This window comes from Plectrocnemia conspersa, unplaced genomic scaffold (genome assembly GCF_051122295.1).
Source record: "Plectrocnemia conspersa isolate PC_06_02 unplaced genomic scaffold, ASM5112229v1 ptg000006l, whole genome shotgun sequence".
Taxonomy (NCBI): Eukaryota; Metazoa; Arthropoda; class Insecta; order Trichoptera; family Polycentropodidae; genus Plectrocnemia; species Plectrocnemia conspersa.
In genome coordinates, this window is record NW_028277170.1 from 11,232,902 (window position 1) to 11,251,983 (window position 19,082).

Here is a 19,082-nt window from a genome sequence, read left to right on the forward strand (position 1 = left end):
TACACGTGTAATGCATTAATATATAATTATCATTATTCACACATGTGTCGAGTTATATTTTTACTATAAATATGGAGTGATTAAATAAATAAAGGTAATTGAAATTCGATCAATCGCTAGAACCACTGTCATGTTATTTCTGTAGCATCCGCCTCACCGTTTCCTGGCTTCCGCTAAAAACAGCTCGCTCCTGGAAGGTGGGCGCGAAAGAAGAATGAAATAAACGGGTAACCGATTTCAGTTTTAACAGGCTTAGAAGCCATTGTTAAAACTAATCATCTTTTATTGTATAAATTTAAAACCAATTATTTTTCGTTGCATGCCGGTTTTGTTTCAATTTGGAACTTATCAGGTTGACTAAGATTAATTTAAATTTGTTTTATGTTTTTTTAATTACGATGTCTTTCTTCAATGTTTTAATCTCTCCATACATAGTCTGACTGATTTGTTAGATTATTATAGTTTGTTTGTGTTGCTTTTAAGTTTTTTTCTATGTTTGTTAAATACTCTTTAGACGGATTCTGATAAATTGTGTTCTGAGGATAAATCCACATCAGAAAAGTTTTTATGAATTTCACGACTTTTTAAAATCTTTATTATTGCTATGCTGGAAAATTCTTAGTATCCCTGCCCCACCAAGATATTCATTAATTTAAGGTAAGCAATAATAAAAAGACATGTTTTTAATATATATTTATTAAATTATATTTTTAAAAAGTGTAAAATGACTTAAAAATATTGATTGCACTTTTGCACTTCAATCGTAGTCTTACACCTTTTAATAGTAACGAGTTAATTATAATACAAATTCAAGCTATTTTTCATGGGAATACATAATAGACTTCATATATGTACATATAGGGCTATCGTATTTTCGCAAAAAACTGACACAATTTTCAAAACTGCAATAATATTGATTAAGAAAATGAAGTTAATATACAATTAATGATAGCCCCTGTTCACTATATTGCACTATAAAAAATAATAACAAAGAATACGATACAGAATTAAAGTAATTTATCTCAGTTAAACTATTCCTTATTATGCCAACATTACAAAATTTCATGTATATAATAATATAACTAATAAATATTGTATTAAAAATACAATACATACATAATTAAAATCACACAAAGAACTCATTTGCCTTTCACAAATTATTCGTATATAAATATAATACATTCAATCGATCATATCCAAAATATAATTGGTGTTTGTTGTTTATTTTTTGTATTATTTATTACAATTTAACATAGTTCATTATTTATTTATTTAGTAACAAATATCGTCTTGTAATACACAACACACATATTCATTAAATGCCGGTTATCATTTTTATATTTGTTGTTTTTTTTTTAAATATTAATTAATTAATCTTTATTTATAATATAATAATAATATTGATAATAATAATAATAACAATAGAATTTACAAGCAAGACTAGATTATTGAGTACGAATAGCTAACGAATGACACGAGAAATACGTAAAGTAGATTAGAAATAATAACTGAAGGCCGTATTCTTTATTTTTAACTTAACGTTAGTAAAATAATATCACAATTAAAATAATATGCTTTAACAAAATTAATACATAATAATAATAATGATTTAATCCCTATTATTGAATAAAATATATAGTGCTGAAATTAGCACTACGTAGCAAATTTCTTTTCACTGATTTGAATGTTTATTGTGTTCATACCGCTGATGACTATCAACTTATTTAGATTTTTAATAACATACTATTATAAATTTTGTTACGCAGTGTGGTTACTAAAAAAATATTTTTAAAATCGACTTATAGTTAAGTCAAATGCTTCTGTGCATTATTATTACATATTTGCACATATTAGTTTTTCCGGCATAATGAACAACCGTTACAAACAAGGCGCACTACAAATAATAATTATACAAATCACTGATTGTCGATTAGTTTGGGCCATGGTATGTGTGTTTGAGTGTGTGTGTGTGTATATGTATAGATATATACACATAAAATAATAAATATAACATGTAAATATTACATAATATATTGTATAAATAAAAATAAATTGTCAATATATAACTGGAAAAACCAGTCCTAACTGCAAACAATTTTTAGTCCTTCGTTTGTGCGTCCATATTGATTATTGTCCCGTAACGTGTTCTACTAATTTAATTAACTACTTATATGTAAGAAACTAGTACGAAACACAACTACTTATTTAGGCATATATTGTATTGTTATACATAAATATATAATATAAATTATAACACATTGGCAACATTTTATTTTAAAATATACATATGTATTATATATGTATCTATGTACATAAAGTGATATAAAAATCAAACGATATGACCGTTTACAACATTTTTGTACTCTATTGCCACATCATAATTTATGTTACATAAATATATATAAAATAAATATGCACAATGACTTTAAAAACAAATATGACAAATGGAACTCACGAGTACTAATAAAGTATATAAAAAAATGGTAAAGTATAGTTAAATAAATGTATATAAAAGAGCTAAAAGGCGCACTCTCGTTATTTTTTATGGTTCTAATCATTTCATGAACATTTAAATTAAATAAAAAGAAATTCATTACAAAATAATCTTATAACATTCCAGCACTTTTCTTGTCACATATTTATATCTATCGTTACATAGTTAAATAGATGCGTAAAGATATAATATTCTTATATAAAGTATGTGTGTATATTTTAAAATACATATAACTTAAAATGGGAATAGAATTTGCTCATAATGTTTTTTCTTCATTAAAATAATACCTTAATAAGAGATTCTATAAGATCCAAATAAACCTTCCGTGTTATTTATGATGACTTAGAAAATGTGCCGAATTTTTTTCTGAAATTAAAAAAAATATAATGAGTTTATATTTTTATGTATGTATTTTAATATATTTACAATTATGCATCTAAAACGATTTTGATCAAAACATTTTTATATTATAACAATATAACAAATAATTACTAGCATTGAATTATTTATCAAAATTAATAGAAAAAACTTGACAAATGATTGATTTTCACAAGAATTATAGTTTCTATCAACTGCTGTTATATTGTAAGTACTTTAAGAAAGTGTTTTTTTTATATGTTGTATATATAATGTTTAAATAAGGGTGACGAGCATGAAATTTGTACCTCTTGTATTTATTGTAAATAATGAATTAAAAATATTATTGATTAAATTCCTTTAATAACATATAAAAAAAATAACGAATCCTATATTTTTGCTATACTACATGGACAAATATCTTATTTTTGTCTAACACCTCCAGAATTTTAAGTTGTCTAAAATTAACAAGTTTTTGCATTGGGGGTCTTCAATTTATAAGGTAAATCAAAAAACATAGATTTCTGCAATTCATCAGCCATTTTTATTATTAAATGCATAATATTATCATTTAATCGACTAAATTACCACTAAACACAAATAATAAGCATTAATCTAATTTGACACAATCTTTAGCATAGGTCATGACTAAATATCTGTTATTTAACATAGGCGATAAGCGTAAACTTATAAATAATAATAAACAATATAAAATGGTTAACTGCTCTTTTAGAAATAAATTAATTCATTGCACTCGAATCATACATATATTCATATAAATTATTATGATATACTCACATTATTAATACTAACTAGACGTAATGCACTAAAATCTTCTAACTCTTTTATTTTGTTACATATTGTAGGCAATGTATATAGCGTCAATTTGATCAGACAAGAAGCAATCGCGTAAATGCATTCGTTGCTTTTCTCCGCGAGAGTTGATTGGCACTACTCCTGGGTCAACCACGACAACCACTCCCACGATTAGCTGGTGCTCTTCCAAGACTGCGTTGGTTATCAGTGGAACCAGATTTAAAGCTTCGTGATCGTTACCATCCAACTCAGCCACAACGACCAACAAATTGGACCAAGTAAAGATGCAACTGAAAAGAAAAGACAATCCAAATTATTTTTGGGGTATTTCAAAACATTTGGCAAACATTTGGCAAATTCAAAACATTTGGAAAATGGCAAACCTTAACTTACAAATATAATACAAGGAAAATACAGATTTCAAAGATTTTTATGGTTAGATAACAAATGACCAATGTCCTAAAAAGGACTTCAATATCCTACGGAAGACAACAACTAAATGTTTTATAACTTACCATTCTGCTATCTTCTTATGACATCGCATCACACAGTTTTCGATGTCTATTGGATGATATCTCATTCCTCGCATTATGATGGTTTCGTTCAAAGCTCCTACAACAAATACGGCATCCTGCTGTTCCATTGAATCGTTTGAAAATTGTGTTACTGACATATCTGATGAATCGGTATCGCTATCACGACACACAGGTGGTAAGCATGTTTCTTCTGTTCCAGTATGCTGTGTACCTTCCGTGCGCCGCAAAAATCCTAGATAGCCAGTTCTGGCGTAAACCTCTCCTGTACTTCCAGTAACTAATCTAGCGTTGAAATGATCCACGTAATCACTCTCTTCCCCGTATATTGTAAAGTATCCGCTAGCGTTATGAGACGATTGCACCCATATTTCACCTAAATGTGAATCACCGCATTGTCCTTTCGTATCCGGATTGGCGATTATAACTTTAACTCCAGGTAAGAGCTTACCAGATTCCATTAAACATAGAGAGTGTGGACTGCCTCGTTCGACTAAAGAAACTCTATCATTTCTTAAAGCGCGAAGATCGACATAAACAGTCGAAGGTTCTGGACTAGACGCTCCTTGGAGACAGATTGCAATGTTAACTCTACATCCAAACGAAGTCGAAACTGCTCTCGGACTTAAACCGATCGCCGAAAACAACTTGGAGAATGATGTTGTCAAATTAATTCTAGGTCGCTCTTCCGCAATCACCACACAAGTTCGCACGCAACTCAGATTAACGCCTCTGGACCTTAACTGGTTGACAGTACTTCCTAATCCTTTAGTGCATAGCTCCATCACGCCATACGAACAAAAGGTATCTCTAACTCTATACTGCGAAACAGCACTTAACCAAAGTGCGGCGTTCACTTCCACCTCTGAAGGCGGTATTAGTATTGAATGATGCCCAGAATAAATGCTGCTCAAACACCATAGAGCGAACCCTAGGCCGCAATAAGGATCGAGACACAGCGCTATATGCCTCGAAGGATAAAGTTCGCAAGCCAGTTTCATAGATCGGCACAGCGACGTAACAGCCGCGTGAGACATTTTAATACCAGCCAACATTCCAGTGGTCGACACGCTAAAGTCCAAGTAAGCTAGCATTTCTGCTGTTGGCGCTCGATACATGATAGCTAATTTCTTCTTTGGCATATCATCAGTATCCAATATTAACGGCCATGATTTTATATCCACCGCATTACTAGCCTCTTTAGACTTTAATAACTTAATGACATTTTGATTGGACATGATGAGTACTGATTTGCTCACGTCGACTATCATCCGAACTGTCGGTAGTGTCGTTTGAAGGTTTTGAGGATGTGGTGGTCTGATTGTTACCGGTACGACTCCGACGTACAAGCATCCATAAAATGCGCATATAAGATCCAATCCGGGCGGAAATATCAGTGCTACATGGTCACCCGTGTTTATCCTTCCTTTTTCTAAGAGAAGATTTCCGATTCTCTCAGCCCTTTTGTGCAGCTCCGAACAAGACAACATCTTCGCAACACTCCCCTTCGAATTTAGCAGCATGAACAAATTGTGATCGGGTGTAGATGTTGCTCGCCATCGAAGAATTTCAGATATGAACTGATACTAAAATAAATAAAAAAATATTAAATTAATTACAATTTTACTTATTAAGGTATACAAAAAATAAATAGAAAAACATGTCAGTTGTGAACTGAAAAGATTTTGTCTCCGTATTTCTGTCTATACTCTATTTGCTTAAGCAGTCAGTTAGAGAGCTATCCATTTCAACATTATTCATAATTGAGAAAGAGATGGCAAGTTTGGGATTACGCCCCTACTATTAGCTCTAAAGCACACTGTACGGATATACATACGTTCGATATACTTATCATTACTCCTGTTTATATTTTGATCAAATTTATAAAAATTAAAATCATTACTGTATTTTTTATATTTATCAATCAATCGGAGTAATGATAAGTATATCGAATGTATACATGTATCTTGTGCTTTAGATCTCATAGTAGAGGCGTAAACCCAAACTTGACAACTCTTTCTCAATTACGAATAACAATTATGTTACTATACTTGATTAACTATAACGGGAAATTTACAATAGGTTTGTAAGAAAGATGTGTAAATAGCGGTATGTCTCACTGTCCTGCGAAAACATAATTTATCCCATAAAACAAGTTGGCTAATTTATACAAAAATCAAAGGGTTTTAGCTGCCAACTTACATATCCAGCGACATTATTAAAAAAAACTACTGTTGATCCCTTTTTTAGTCAACTATAGCTTTTTGGCAACACGGTAAATTATTGGCAATCTGGCAACCCCAATTGACAATTGGGTTACTGTTTATTGAATGTAAATGATATACTTTTCTAGTTGCGTCCGAATCGTCAGTGAATCCCATGTCTCTTCCCTGCGCCGATGCCAAACGGTTTCCTTGCACCAAGTTTCCGACTATCACTGAGGCTGGTCCTACATCTGAAATGCAGTTTCCGTGATACACAAAATAATACAATCGCACAAGGTATTGGATATAATGTATTTGTATACCTGAATGTATTTCCCTCGGCTGAGGCAGGTTGGTAACGCACGTGTGAGGACATAACAAGACGTTAACTGGGTGCAATGTGCCCTCCATGAAGCGCCTCTTGCACTCCGACAGATGAATGCCACCGAGCGGAGTCTTGGGTAGATGATTGTGTTGAACGAGTGCCAAGCAATAGATTCCGACTTGATGTATGGAATCGACAGCTTGCAATACGCGCGACATCCATTGGAATGACTGTTGGATCAAATGAGAACAATTCATGGAGAATGCGTAACAGCGACGACATAACTTAAAAGTACCGCTGCAAGTCATAGTCATCATAAAAACGCATCTTTAAACACATCCTTCTCAAATATTCTAGGTTATTGCCTGAAATGACAAATGAGCTTTCTTGGGGAAAGGTTAGGGTTAGGGTGTAAGGGGTTATAATAAGCTTCTTGATAAGATATGTATGAATTGAATTTGTGAAGGTATTTTAAATAGTACCGCTAAACACTATAAAAATGCTCTAGTTATAGGTTAAATTCTCAGTTGAATAGCAAAATGTGTTTCTAAAATAATTCGCACTATTAAAAGCAAGATTTCTACGGGATACATTCTCTATTTCCATAATATTTTTTTAGCAATTAATGAATATATAATAAAAATAATTTTAATATATGTAAGTATGTATAATAATAATTTTAGTTATATACAAAGGATGCATGTATTTATTATAATAAAAAAAAATACATATCGACAAATTCGAAGTATAAAATTACAAGAAGACACTACGTCTAATTATTTCCCCGTGAAAACTCATCAGCTTAGGCATTCGAGTAAAATCCCCCAAGACATAAGGAAAAACATTCTATGGTAGTATAAAAAAATACATTACTATATAATAAAAACAACGCAGCGCCTTAAAATAAGAACATCGCATCATACAGTGACAAGTCGCGCTAAATATAAATATGTATGTTTTGTATACTCTATTGTAATTGAAAAAATACCTCTTCTTCGCTGCAATCGGGCCGTTGTTCGGCGATTACGCATATTCGTTCGTCTCTCAACACTCGTATGCTGAATACGGCTATTCTTCCACGATAAATAAATTTCATCGGTTCTACGGCTAAGACGGTAGCTATGATATCGTCCATATTGTGTTTGCGACCACTAACAGTCATTAGACCGTCACGCGAGCCACAAATGAACACGAGACCTGCAATTAATTATCATATTAAACTCCACAAATGTGACTAATTGTAAATTAAATAATGAGCGTGACATACCTCCTGGTCCTAAAAATCCTAAAAGACCACTACGGGTATACCACAACTGATCGGATAACGGTTTTCCATCAGCGTCTAACGGCGTTACTCCAAAAACGGACGTCGTCAGACCATTTAATCCCCAATATCCATTTCCAGGAACGCGAGATGCAATACAAATCTCGCCAACTTCATCAGTCTTACAAACATACGATGGCGCATCCATCTTTACTACAATGATTGAAGCTGAAAAATGTAATATATAACGGTTAATTAAGATACATTATAGAAAAAAGTAATTATGTTAATCTCAATCTCACATCCTGGTATCACTTGGCCGCAATCTTGAAGGGTAAGAGATGTTAGCGAATTTTCTTGATCTACTCGTACTACTCCGTGCGATAAACCGGCCATGGAAAGAACTCCTCTTCCAGTTGAGCCACCAGCGCGACCCGGTCGTCTTACGGAAACTGTCATGGCTTCGCTTCCACAAGCACAAGGACAAACAGCATCAGCTCTTAATCCTGAAATGAAAATATTATATAATAATAACATGAAAAGAAATTGGCCTTACACATATCTCAGCTAAGTTCGTTAACACAAGGCACCCTGATTCTCCATCTTGTTTCAAAATGGCAGTTATTTAAAAAATAAATAATAAAGAATGCAAAAACGTTTTAAAATAGAAATTAAAATTAAAAGTAATGCTTTTTTATGAGTTTTGTCATTTATCTGAATATTCGAGGATACGAAAACTGCCATACTTTTAATCAAATTGACTTCAAACTTTTAAAAATAGATCTTGTTAATATCTCGACTAAGTCTGATCCGCCATCTTGTTTCAAAATAGCGGCTATTCAAAACAGTAAAAAATTCGCAACTGTGTTATCTTATAGTAAAAAGTGTAGAGGTCCAAAACGATTTATAAAATAACTTTAAATAAAATTTAAATTTTAAAAACACAATTTTTTGTCAATAATTATCAGTTACGGATAATCCGTGACCCTAGCTGGAAAATCGCAGCCGAAATATAGAAAGAAAATAAGTGAAAACTGCGATGAATCCCGAGATTAAAAAAAAAATATAAATATAAGTTACATTATTCCGAACAAATGGCTTTATCTAATCAGGTGGCCATTATAAAAATAGTTACTCCCAAAGCTAGCAAAATATACAACAATAAAATAGATGCGACCATTTTATTATACTGTGAACACTCAAATCGTTAAATTATCAGTACAGTGAAGCGTTTTGCTATTCAATTCATAAGCATAAACAACTAATGTTATTGATTGGAAGTATGAACGGAATGACCTTTATTGTCATATAACCATAATCGATGATTTGAAAGACAATATTAATCATAAGTTATGAGTTTTTCTGAATTGAATTTTTAAACTTGACTTTATATAATTAGAGTACTAAAAGTAAAGAAACAACTTACCTTTAACTTGAAAAACTGATAAAAATTGATCACAAGAAGATAGAGACCATGGATTTGCGCCATCAGCTACCAAAAGAAGTCTGATGGAAGTCAACGATATCTCTTTATGATCTTTGGTCGCCAACAATCCCCAATGAAGATCTCTAGATTTAACGACGGCTACACTAGCTCTACAAAATAAATAAGTAAAGCTGATGTAAGTCTACATTTATTATAATTAAATTTAAATGGTACGTATTCTTACTTGTACTTGGTAATCATCTGCATCCAAGAAGCAGGGTTAACTTTCATGAGAGCATAAGGTATGAATATGACATGCATTCCATTTAATACACTTGTCAGTATACTATGCCATAGTCCAACTTCTCTTTTAAAATCAAGCACGCACACCATGTTCTCCGCTTCGGTGTAGTTACAGGCCATAGTGAGTGCTCTACAGTGAGCAAGCATGGAAGCTCTGGTGACGGTGACGCCCATGACTGAGCCGTCTTTGTCTGTTGTGTACTCAATGTAAGCCGGAGTGTCATCGGAAAGTCGGGGAGGCGGCAACCAATCTTTCGGAGAGCGAGGAAGATGCTCGGTTACCATCCAATGCAATTTGGGCCATCCTTTAAAAGTTATGACGTCACCGGTCGGAGATTTTGGCAATCCTGGAATAGAAAAATATTTATATTGCAAAAATAAGCTAATAAATTATTTTAGAACATATTTTTTCTGAATACTAATTTTATAGGGTTAACAATAATTTCATTTTTTAACCTTTTAAGCACGCTTCAGATGTCAACGCTATCTGCACACCGCAAGATCCCAACAAAAATCCAATCTGTTGAGATCCAGCATCTCTTCTGGTCAATGGTACTTCGATCGGCACAGGAACAATTCCGGCTTGGAGACATCCATACCAAGCGCAAAGAAAATTAATTGGATCATTGTTAGGATATATTAGAGCTATACGGTCACCGGGTTTAAGCACAATTTCGTTAGATTTAGAGAATGGCTTATTTAGCAACGCGTATGATATTTTTTGAGCTCTACTGAATAGTTTACCTGTAAAAAATATTTTAAAATTACAATTATTGCAATAAGAGAAGAGACTGTGTTTTATTAAAATATTTACGTACCGTAGGTTAATGTATTAGTTTTTCCGTTAGGATCTAAAACGGTAGCGACTGATGCTTTATAAGTCGCCGACCCATACCGTTGTATAGCCGCCTCCAAGTTTCTAGGCAGACCCGAAGGCACAACGAGTTGTTCCCCGTAAGTGGCACTCATGACATTCCCTTCAGGCTTCGGTGCATTGGGATCTTTGAAATTAGCGGCGATCTCCAGTTCTATGTCGTCATCTTCATAAAATTCTGGCAACGGTCTGCGCTTGGGTCTTTTCAGTGTATTCAGAAGCTGCTGTATCTTAGCTGAAACCTTCCATCGTCCGGTGCCAGTATTGCTGCCGCTGTCCGATGATTGGAATTGGAAACGCTGCACCCGATCTGCCGCATTGTTTCTTCTATTATTTGCTGCTGTGTGCGTGACATCAGGGCCTTGTGAAACTGAAAACATAGTTAGAATTACTATAGATATTGCTACTATTTTAAATTTCAAATTATGCATATAAACACCAGCTTCAAAACTTTATTAGTTGCAGTATAATACAGTAAAATTCATTACTGTAATTTAAAAAATTCCCTTACTTTTTTTAAATTGATTAAATTCAGAAGATTTAAAAAGATGAAATTTAGAGCAATATTGGTGCTTACATGGTGTCAAATTTGACATGACGTCTGCTAATTGAGATATTTCTTGGAGCTGATGTGAATGGTGACGGGATCCAGCGCCAGATATAGGCGGTGGCATGGCAGGCCGAGGAGTTGGGCGAGACGAAGAAGTCGGTATTCCGCCAGTGCTGCCTGTGCCAGTAGATTCTACTCCCATTCCTCCACCAGTGCTATCTTCGTCAGAGCTCGAAGCTGAAAAGCATTATGTTAATAATATGGATATTTTATCGACGATTAGTCTAATGTGTCTTACCACTGTCTCGACACTCTCGGTCTGGACTCTTGGCCATAACGGACGTTCTCTTTGAAGGCATAGGCATCGAAGGTTTAGGCCTAGTTTGCATAGCTGCTAAAGCTTGTTGAACGGCTTCTTGTCGCACCTCTGAAATATTTAAATCATATTTTTATAATATTGTAAAATCGCCAAATTTGTGATAATAATATAAATGTTCTACTATATATATAGATATTTATATATATAAAATTCACAAAACTACTAAGTTACTGTTGTATACATTATATCATAAACATATTTATTATATTATACATTTTATAAATTTAAATAGTTTGTAGCAATTAGTATTAGTATTCATGCTGTGATTAGTTAAAGGTGAAATGTAGGCAATTATAGAGATAATATGTACAATATATAAAAATACATGCTACGTATCATAAAAAAAACATGTATACATTAAACATAATTTAATACTTACATATTTCTACTTTTCTTAATATAAATAGATAAATATTTAAAAAATAATGTAGTAGAGTTTCAAAAGTTATACTTATTTAATAATTTGTGACTGTATATATCCATAATTATTTTATTGTTTGATTCTTTGTATAAGTGAATAGAGAGTTGAGTTTTTAATTTGGCTAAGCTAAAAAAAGCTTGCGGTCAGCGTTGAAAATATTTACATATTTGATGATGGAGAACTACGAGAATGAATATTTTTATAGTAAATAAAGTTACATTTTTTAATATAAATAATATGTTTTCTTTATCCTTACAATGAATAATGAAGTTATTTTAGACTGAGAATATAACGAAAATTAAGAAACAGTCGCCAACGCAAAAAAATGCGTTTTCGAGATATGAATTCGCAAAATGCGCTCAAAATTGTGGCTAGTGGGAAGTATGTCTTGATTTTACAAAAATATTGATAATGTAGAGAAGCGTTTTTTATTTTAAGCATCCCAAATACTATAAATAAAATGACATTAAAAGTAAAATCTGAATTCCTGGAATAATTAATACACAATTGCACTAATTAGATTCGCGTGCATAGTGTCATTAAAATTTGAGTGTCGGAGATGTTTTTTTTTTGTAATAAAAAAAAACTTTACAAAAATAGTAACTGACGATTTTTGAAGTGCAACACTTAAGTTTATCTTATCTTTTACCGGCATTTAATAAGCATTGAAATTGAGAGACTCTTGAAGCACTCGGAAAAGATTTAATTATTCTGATTTTATCTCTTTCTTAGAATCTTAATCTATGTTAAAGTGGTTATAAAGGCAGCGTCTGCCGTAGTCATGCATTTTGCAATCGAACTATTATATATGACGCCTATCAGTAGGCAAAATTAAATTTAACGTGTTCGATATTGAAAGATAATAGTCACACTTAAATAAGCACAAAAATAAATACAATCTAATACACGTCGATTGTCGAGCTTTGGCAGTCATGATTCCTGTAAAGTATTGTTTACATTCTACGCCAAAACACGACGAAATACGATACATACAACAGCCAAAATTGTAGAAAAAATATGATATGATAGCCACCACCATCCACAGAAGAACATGACGAAGAAGAACCACCTAGATTTAATTAACATAAATCGATGTTTTGTTGCCGAATCGTGAAAGACGTTGATTTGCAATATCGATATCTATATCTGACGTGTTTCTACTCTTATCCTTCGATTTGATCAATTATGTTGTAAAAGATAAAATTTTAAAATTGTAAGAAAAAAAAATCGTTCGAGAAAGTAGCGTTGATAAGAATAAGTGACGAAATCGTGACGTTTTGGAAGTTTGAGTAACTTATTATTGCTAATAGATCTAAATATCTAAATCAGATTTTTTTTATTTAAAAAAAATATGACAATTTATTAACCATAAAAAAACGATAACAAATATTGGTTAGTTTGATACGAGGAACAAAAAAAATATAGAAGTCGAATATACTTATAATTTTATGTATTTATGAGAAAATAACTTAGTTTGCTTTAAGAAAAAATAAATTCAGGATTTTAAAAACGCTTTTCAATCGTAGAATATATTTACTATACTGCCAAAATCAACGTCCTTCTTTCGTGTAACCAAAGCTTTGTCCAGGGCCACAGCTGGACTAGTACCTTAAGCGGTGGCTTTGAAGCGCCCCCTTACCTGAATGATATCTGCTTTCGTTCCTAGTCAACCTCCTGTTTCCGCGGCACTTCTGCGCGGTCCTCTGAGCCGGACTGGAGGATCCGCCCCTCGAAGCTCTGTTGCCTAGGGTAGCAACAGGTTGGCACAGAAACGCATGCGAAACACAAGACACCACATCAAAACGTTAACAAAAATAAAACACGAACAACAACAAAAAAAGTGTTGAGGGAGACAACATCGTCGAGACCGTGCTGCTAGCTCAACGTCCTCGGACGATGTGACACATCCGAATCAGCTGGGTTGACACACGGACGTGAACCATTAAGCCAGCGGTTGCCAACGGTTGATAAAAGGTTTTTATTTTTGGACAAAAAGTTAAAAATATCTATTCAAACTCTTTATAAGTTTTTATATTTAAAAAACGACATCCGCGAACCCAGTTACAACAGTAGTTTCAGATATAGTGATTGATTTGTATAAATCATTACTATACTTGAAATAATAATAATAAAAATTATAACGCACTATATTAGTACTTAAATTAGTAACATTAAATCATATGATGCATAAGTAACGTCGTATTTTTTCCTTGAACAAGCTATTACTATCTGTACTAAATTTTCTCTTTGTATTGCATAAGGGAGAGTTTCACATTTTTCAGTTTACAACCATTGGTTGTGCTAAATGGAGCCTGTGTGAATTTTTAAAATGTCATAAAAATATATTTTCGACAGTTTTTTAATTTGATTAAGGCTACAATGCAATAAAGGCAACCAAAAACATTTTAAATGCTCTCAATATTAAAAATAGTCAACGGTGGTTTTATAAATTAAGATTTAGAAAAGAATTAATCAACAGGTGATAATAATAGGGCTGGCAACTTTTAACCACCAATTATAGTCTGCTGAATGTTATATTTTAAGCTGATCCCCATCAAAATACAGGTACATCATATTCAGTATAAGTATTAGTCAATTTATTCTGATTTTCAAAAAAATATTTAAATAAACAACAGCTGGGTAAAAACAGTATTAGACAAATTTTTTGCAACGAAACATGAAAGTATATTCCGATGGTATTTAAGAGCTAGCCGATAAATGGAATACACTTATTATTAATAATAAAAATTATGTAATCAATTAGCTTAGTAAAGTTTGTAATATAAAATTTGTCCTTTTTTAACACATATATTACGACTAGCATAATAAAATTATCAACTTTGATTTAAATCCAATATTTGATAAGCTTTAACGGGAAGTAAAGTGGGGGTAAGCTTCGAGCGCTTCCGAACATTGTCGGCAAACGGACCGAAGTCGGAGCTGCTCTTTCGAGCGCGAGCGGTGAGATACTTCCCCTTTCGCTCTCTCGCGTGTTAAGTGACAAGAGTGAGAGAGATAATGATATGGTTTTTCGCAAACTGAGATAGAACGAGTAACTCGGTTCAATTTCGGTATGCACGTAGGCGTCCTATGGTCAAGGCGCATGACGAGCGCTGCATCGTGGTCACGTGGTAAAGTTATATGTATTACCATATGCTTATCAGGGACTTTAACAGACTTACTGACATCTTTGAATATTTTAGGGCACCAAAAGGGATTCATTTTATTTTTGATATCAGATATCGATATTATATTTTTTTTCATATATAATTAAATAATTAAAAAATAATTAGTGGTACTTGATTTTGTTAAAAAAAATCCTTACGTATTTTCCTAGATCGGTTTATATAAATGTCACACTATAACGAATTCTTATTTAGAATCGATGGCGACAAATTCTAGGATAGTCACAGATGTGGTGTTCGTATTCTGAAGTATCATTTTTATGCCTTATGGCATTTTGCAAAAGCCGACAAAGATTTTGCGTAAATTTAATATTTACGACCGAAAAGCTTTCACTGATATTGTATTGGTGAGTGCCCACACAAACTTTTATAATTATCAGTAGCGTAATTTTAATAATATGACAATTTAAAAATTTCGATTATTTGGCAGTTTTTTCGATCGCGCGCAAATATGACGGCTGTACGTGACAACAGCCGCCGTCCGAACGTCATGTACGCCGCGAAGCGCGCGGGCATATGAAATCTGCGACAGTGTGGGCGCTTACTCGAAGTCGTAGATCTCGGCCGACTTCAGTTGTAGCTTCGGTTCGGACAACTTCCAGATAGTGAATTAGCCTAAACGATATAATTCTACCGATCGCCTATTGATGAAGCGCTATGGCTAATTATGCAAATGGTTAATTGGAAGGAAAATAAGATAAATATGAGAAGTTGTCGACCGCTGCCACTACGGGCGTCACGTGTTGTCAAATCTCAAGTGCATATTTTGAGATCTTCTATACGCAATTCTACAAACGATGTATTAATAGTTTGTATAAAAACATAACATTTTGTTTATTGATAGTCAGGTGCGTCGGCGTTCTTGAATATATGTATGTACTACCATAAATATTGTTACATAAACATACTTGCTTGTTTTGGGGATAAGCTTAAGTATGCGTTCAAGAGTGTGATGTTACACAAGTGCTCCTTTTTTTACAAAACAAATCTAAAACGAAATGCGTTGTCTTCGATAATTAGTTATATAGTAATTTTCAATTTTATATATGTACTTATATACATATATTCCCTCATGTAAAGGGTTAAGGGTACTAAGTAATTATACAGGAACACAGTGCCTTCGAACTCCTCAATTAATGCGCATATTGCAAGACAAATCGCAATATTTTTGAAGCTTTATTGCATATGTTTTTTATATGGTGATGGAAGCTGTAGTCCTATTGAAATAGGACTACAGATTCCATCACACATTGCTATACATTTTATAATCAAATGTGTGTGGTGTTTTTGCATTAATAAAATATTAGGGGATGACTACGCGGACACAAATATCTCACTAATATATAAAATAAACTATATCTTCTTTTATATTATATTCCATTACATTACCCCTCGATGCAAATGTTGGTTAAATATTAAAAAATAATTACCAATTAAAAAATCTGTCGTAAGTCTTGCACTATGTTATGCTTCTCCGATTTGGAGACACATATCTACCTAATAAAACTTATATCACAATCGTGTAGCACAATTTCTGGTTTGTCCGCAAGTCGATATTACACCGAGAATTAATTAAATAAATTAAAAAGGTGATATTGACCAAAATTAGTTAATTAGGTAAGATACCATGGTCTAGGAAATACAAAATGTACGCTAAAATAAAATTAATATGTAATTGGGTTGGGTTCTTAAAAAGCTTCGACTAGCCCACAAGGTTGGTAGCTCTATTATGGAATTTAAATATAAAAAACGCTTATATAAATGAACTTGAGAGATGAATGGCGCTTTTATATTTCATGGTACATATAACTGAAAACACAACGTAAGCAAAAAAAAACATAGTATTTTTGCTGTCGTTCAATCGAGTACACTATAAATTATTTGAGAGAGAAAACGCAAAGAGGACTGGAAAAACGTATAAACGTGCGAAGAAAAGTCAATAGATCCAAGCTGGGGTCGTTGGACTCTATGGATCGCGACGCCAGGGTGATGTGCACGCTTACTAAAGGAAGCTGAGGAAAAATCGAAGTTATCTTGTATGTGAGATTATATTACTTGAATCAGTTTGTTAATTCTGATGTTTATCGCAATACCCCTCCCTTACAACTGCCATAAAGTAATTTAGTAATCTATTTTAATAATGACGTGAAACACAAGAAGATATAAGAACCCTATCTATATATATATAATTCTTTCCGTAAGAAATCCTTGTAATTGTGACAGTAATTATTATATATTAAAAATACCGTTTTGCGATTCAGGACCTTAACCTTTTAAGGTCTGAGCGACGACCGAACTGTTCGAACATCTTCGCATTACTAATCGGTTAAATTCTTTCATTGGAAACGATGACAGCTTGATATGCTTTATCGCGAATGGTTGACCGCACGTTTCCTATCGAAGGACTAATAACAGTGAATGTAAATCATAAGCATATAGGCTGATTTTAAACATATATAGTTCATTCAGACGTGTGGTATTGTTGTTATTGTGTACATACTAAAGAACTTCTTAATAAATATTAATATATATTATGCAAATATGTATACATAATCAAAATAAATTATGAAAGCACGACAAAATGAATTATCATCTTGCATCAGATTTGAAAACATTTTCGACGAAGTACTTTCGAACCCCCTGAATGCGAAATAGGTCAGTGCAAAAATAAACATATACACACTGCAAATAATGGACAGACAGTTGTTGGTAACCATTCGCCGCGTCGCCAGTGAATTTGTAAGTAAATTTTTCGATAAAAAAGGATCGAACGAATATATACGAGACATATTATATATAAATATTTTTAATTCAACATATAAAATATGCTGTCAAGAAAATATTGATACTATCACAAGCATATTAGAGGTCATTCGTATCTTGAAAATGATAAAAAATGAAGTAATTAATTTGATAAGCTCACATAAAAAAACCTTCTGACTAATTTAGTGGGGATATAAATTTAGTCTGAAAACATTGCCACGACGGAAATTCCTAGAGTTCTTAATCTCTACCCATTATTGTTTTATCTTATTATTAATAATATTTATAATAACGTTATTTATGAATTTTTACTTTTCGTCGATAACCTTAAAGTATTCCATATATAATTGTAAAATACTTCAATTTAATGTTTTAAATCTATGTGCATGCGATTACTATTTCGCATCAAATAATGTCATTCTATTATATATTCTAGAGCAAAAATATCACTTGAATTTAATTACTTTGATTTGGGTGTCCTATTTAAGAGGACTACAGATTCTGTCAGCATACAGAACATATAGAAGTACACTGTGTGCCTTGTAAAATCATTTAGTCCGCAGTACCCTTGATCGCGAAATAATGCAACCGACTCACTTTTAAAAAGTTTTTCAGATACCTATACATGAGGGATTATGAATATTATCCATTTTTATGTTCAACAAAATTCCTACAAGTTATCGAGTCGCATCAATAGAAAGCACTTATTCAAGTTGCTGGTAGAGAATATTCACAATCCAAAGATTCTGGAAGAACTTTGTTTTTGTGTGATACCTAATTACAACTCCCCAATAAGTACAGCTAACCGACTTTTAATAGTATTGATGTGCTCACAGTTGACACTATATTTGCGTTAACACAGTCAGTGTTAACGCAAGTAGGGTATAGTCATTATTGTATATAAATGTATCTAATTGTTTTAATTGTACTATACATATATAAAATGTGGCCCATGTAACAATATGTATTGGCGTAAATTTGTTATGCACTACACATGTATTTCAATAAATAAATAAAATAACATTTGTTATTGCTAGTTATTTATTTATTTTGCTAAATATCTTATATTTTTAATTACTCATAAGTTATTATTAATATGTAATCTGCATTACTTACTAAAAAGATCGGTTGGAATCTCTAATGTAATATTCAATTGATTTTAAACATTGTCGATAATATTTACAATAT

The 19,082-nt window shown here is 32.5% G+C and overlaps 1 protein-coding gene across 23 annotated transcripts in view; it reads right to left on the reverse strand.

Moving 5' to 3' along the window:
• Positions 1-3,372: 3,372 nt before the first annotated feature.
• Positions 3,373-19,082, reverse strand: part of DIP2 (disco-interacting protein 2) — a 94,514-nt gene continuing 78,804 nt past the window's right edge. For 4 of the 23 annotated variants that reach the window (XM_088188106.1, XM_088188099.1, XM_088188095.1 and 1 more), the window contains 12 exons: positions 11,445-11,573; positions 11,174-11,383; positions 10,541-10,966; positions 10,179-10,466; positions 9,664-10,069; positions 9,420-9,589; positions 8,296-8,499; positions 7,997-8,221; positions 7,718-7,926; positions 6,546-6,959; positions 4,183-5,786; positions 3,650-3,957 (listed from right to left, as the gene is read on the reverse strand). In XM_088188106.1, coding sequence (XP_088044232.1) covers positions 3,705-3,957; positions 4,183-5,786; positions 6,546-6,959; positions 7,718-7,926; positions 7,997-8,221; positions 8,296-8,499; positions 9,420-9,589; positions 9,664-10,069; positions 10,179-10,466; positions 10,541-10,966; positions 11,174-11,383; positions 11,445-11,573 — 4,538 coding nt within the window. In that variant the 3' untranslated portion in view covers positions 3,650-3,704. Of the gene's footprint in view, positions 3,958-4,182; positions 5,787-6,545; positions 6,960-7,717; positions 7,927-7,996; positions 8,222-8,295; positions 8,500-9,419; positions 9,590-9,663; positions 10,070-10,178; positions 10,467-10,540; positions 10,967-11,173; positions 11,384-11,444; positions 11,574-13,585; positions 13,691-17,377; positions 18,889-19,082 lie in introns of those variants that run through there. The other 19 variants (XM_088188105.1, XM_088188110.1, XM_088188090.1 and 16 more) reach the window with 12 other exon arrangements.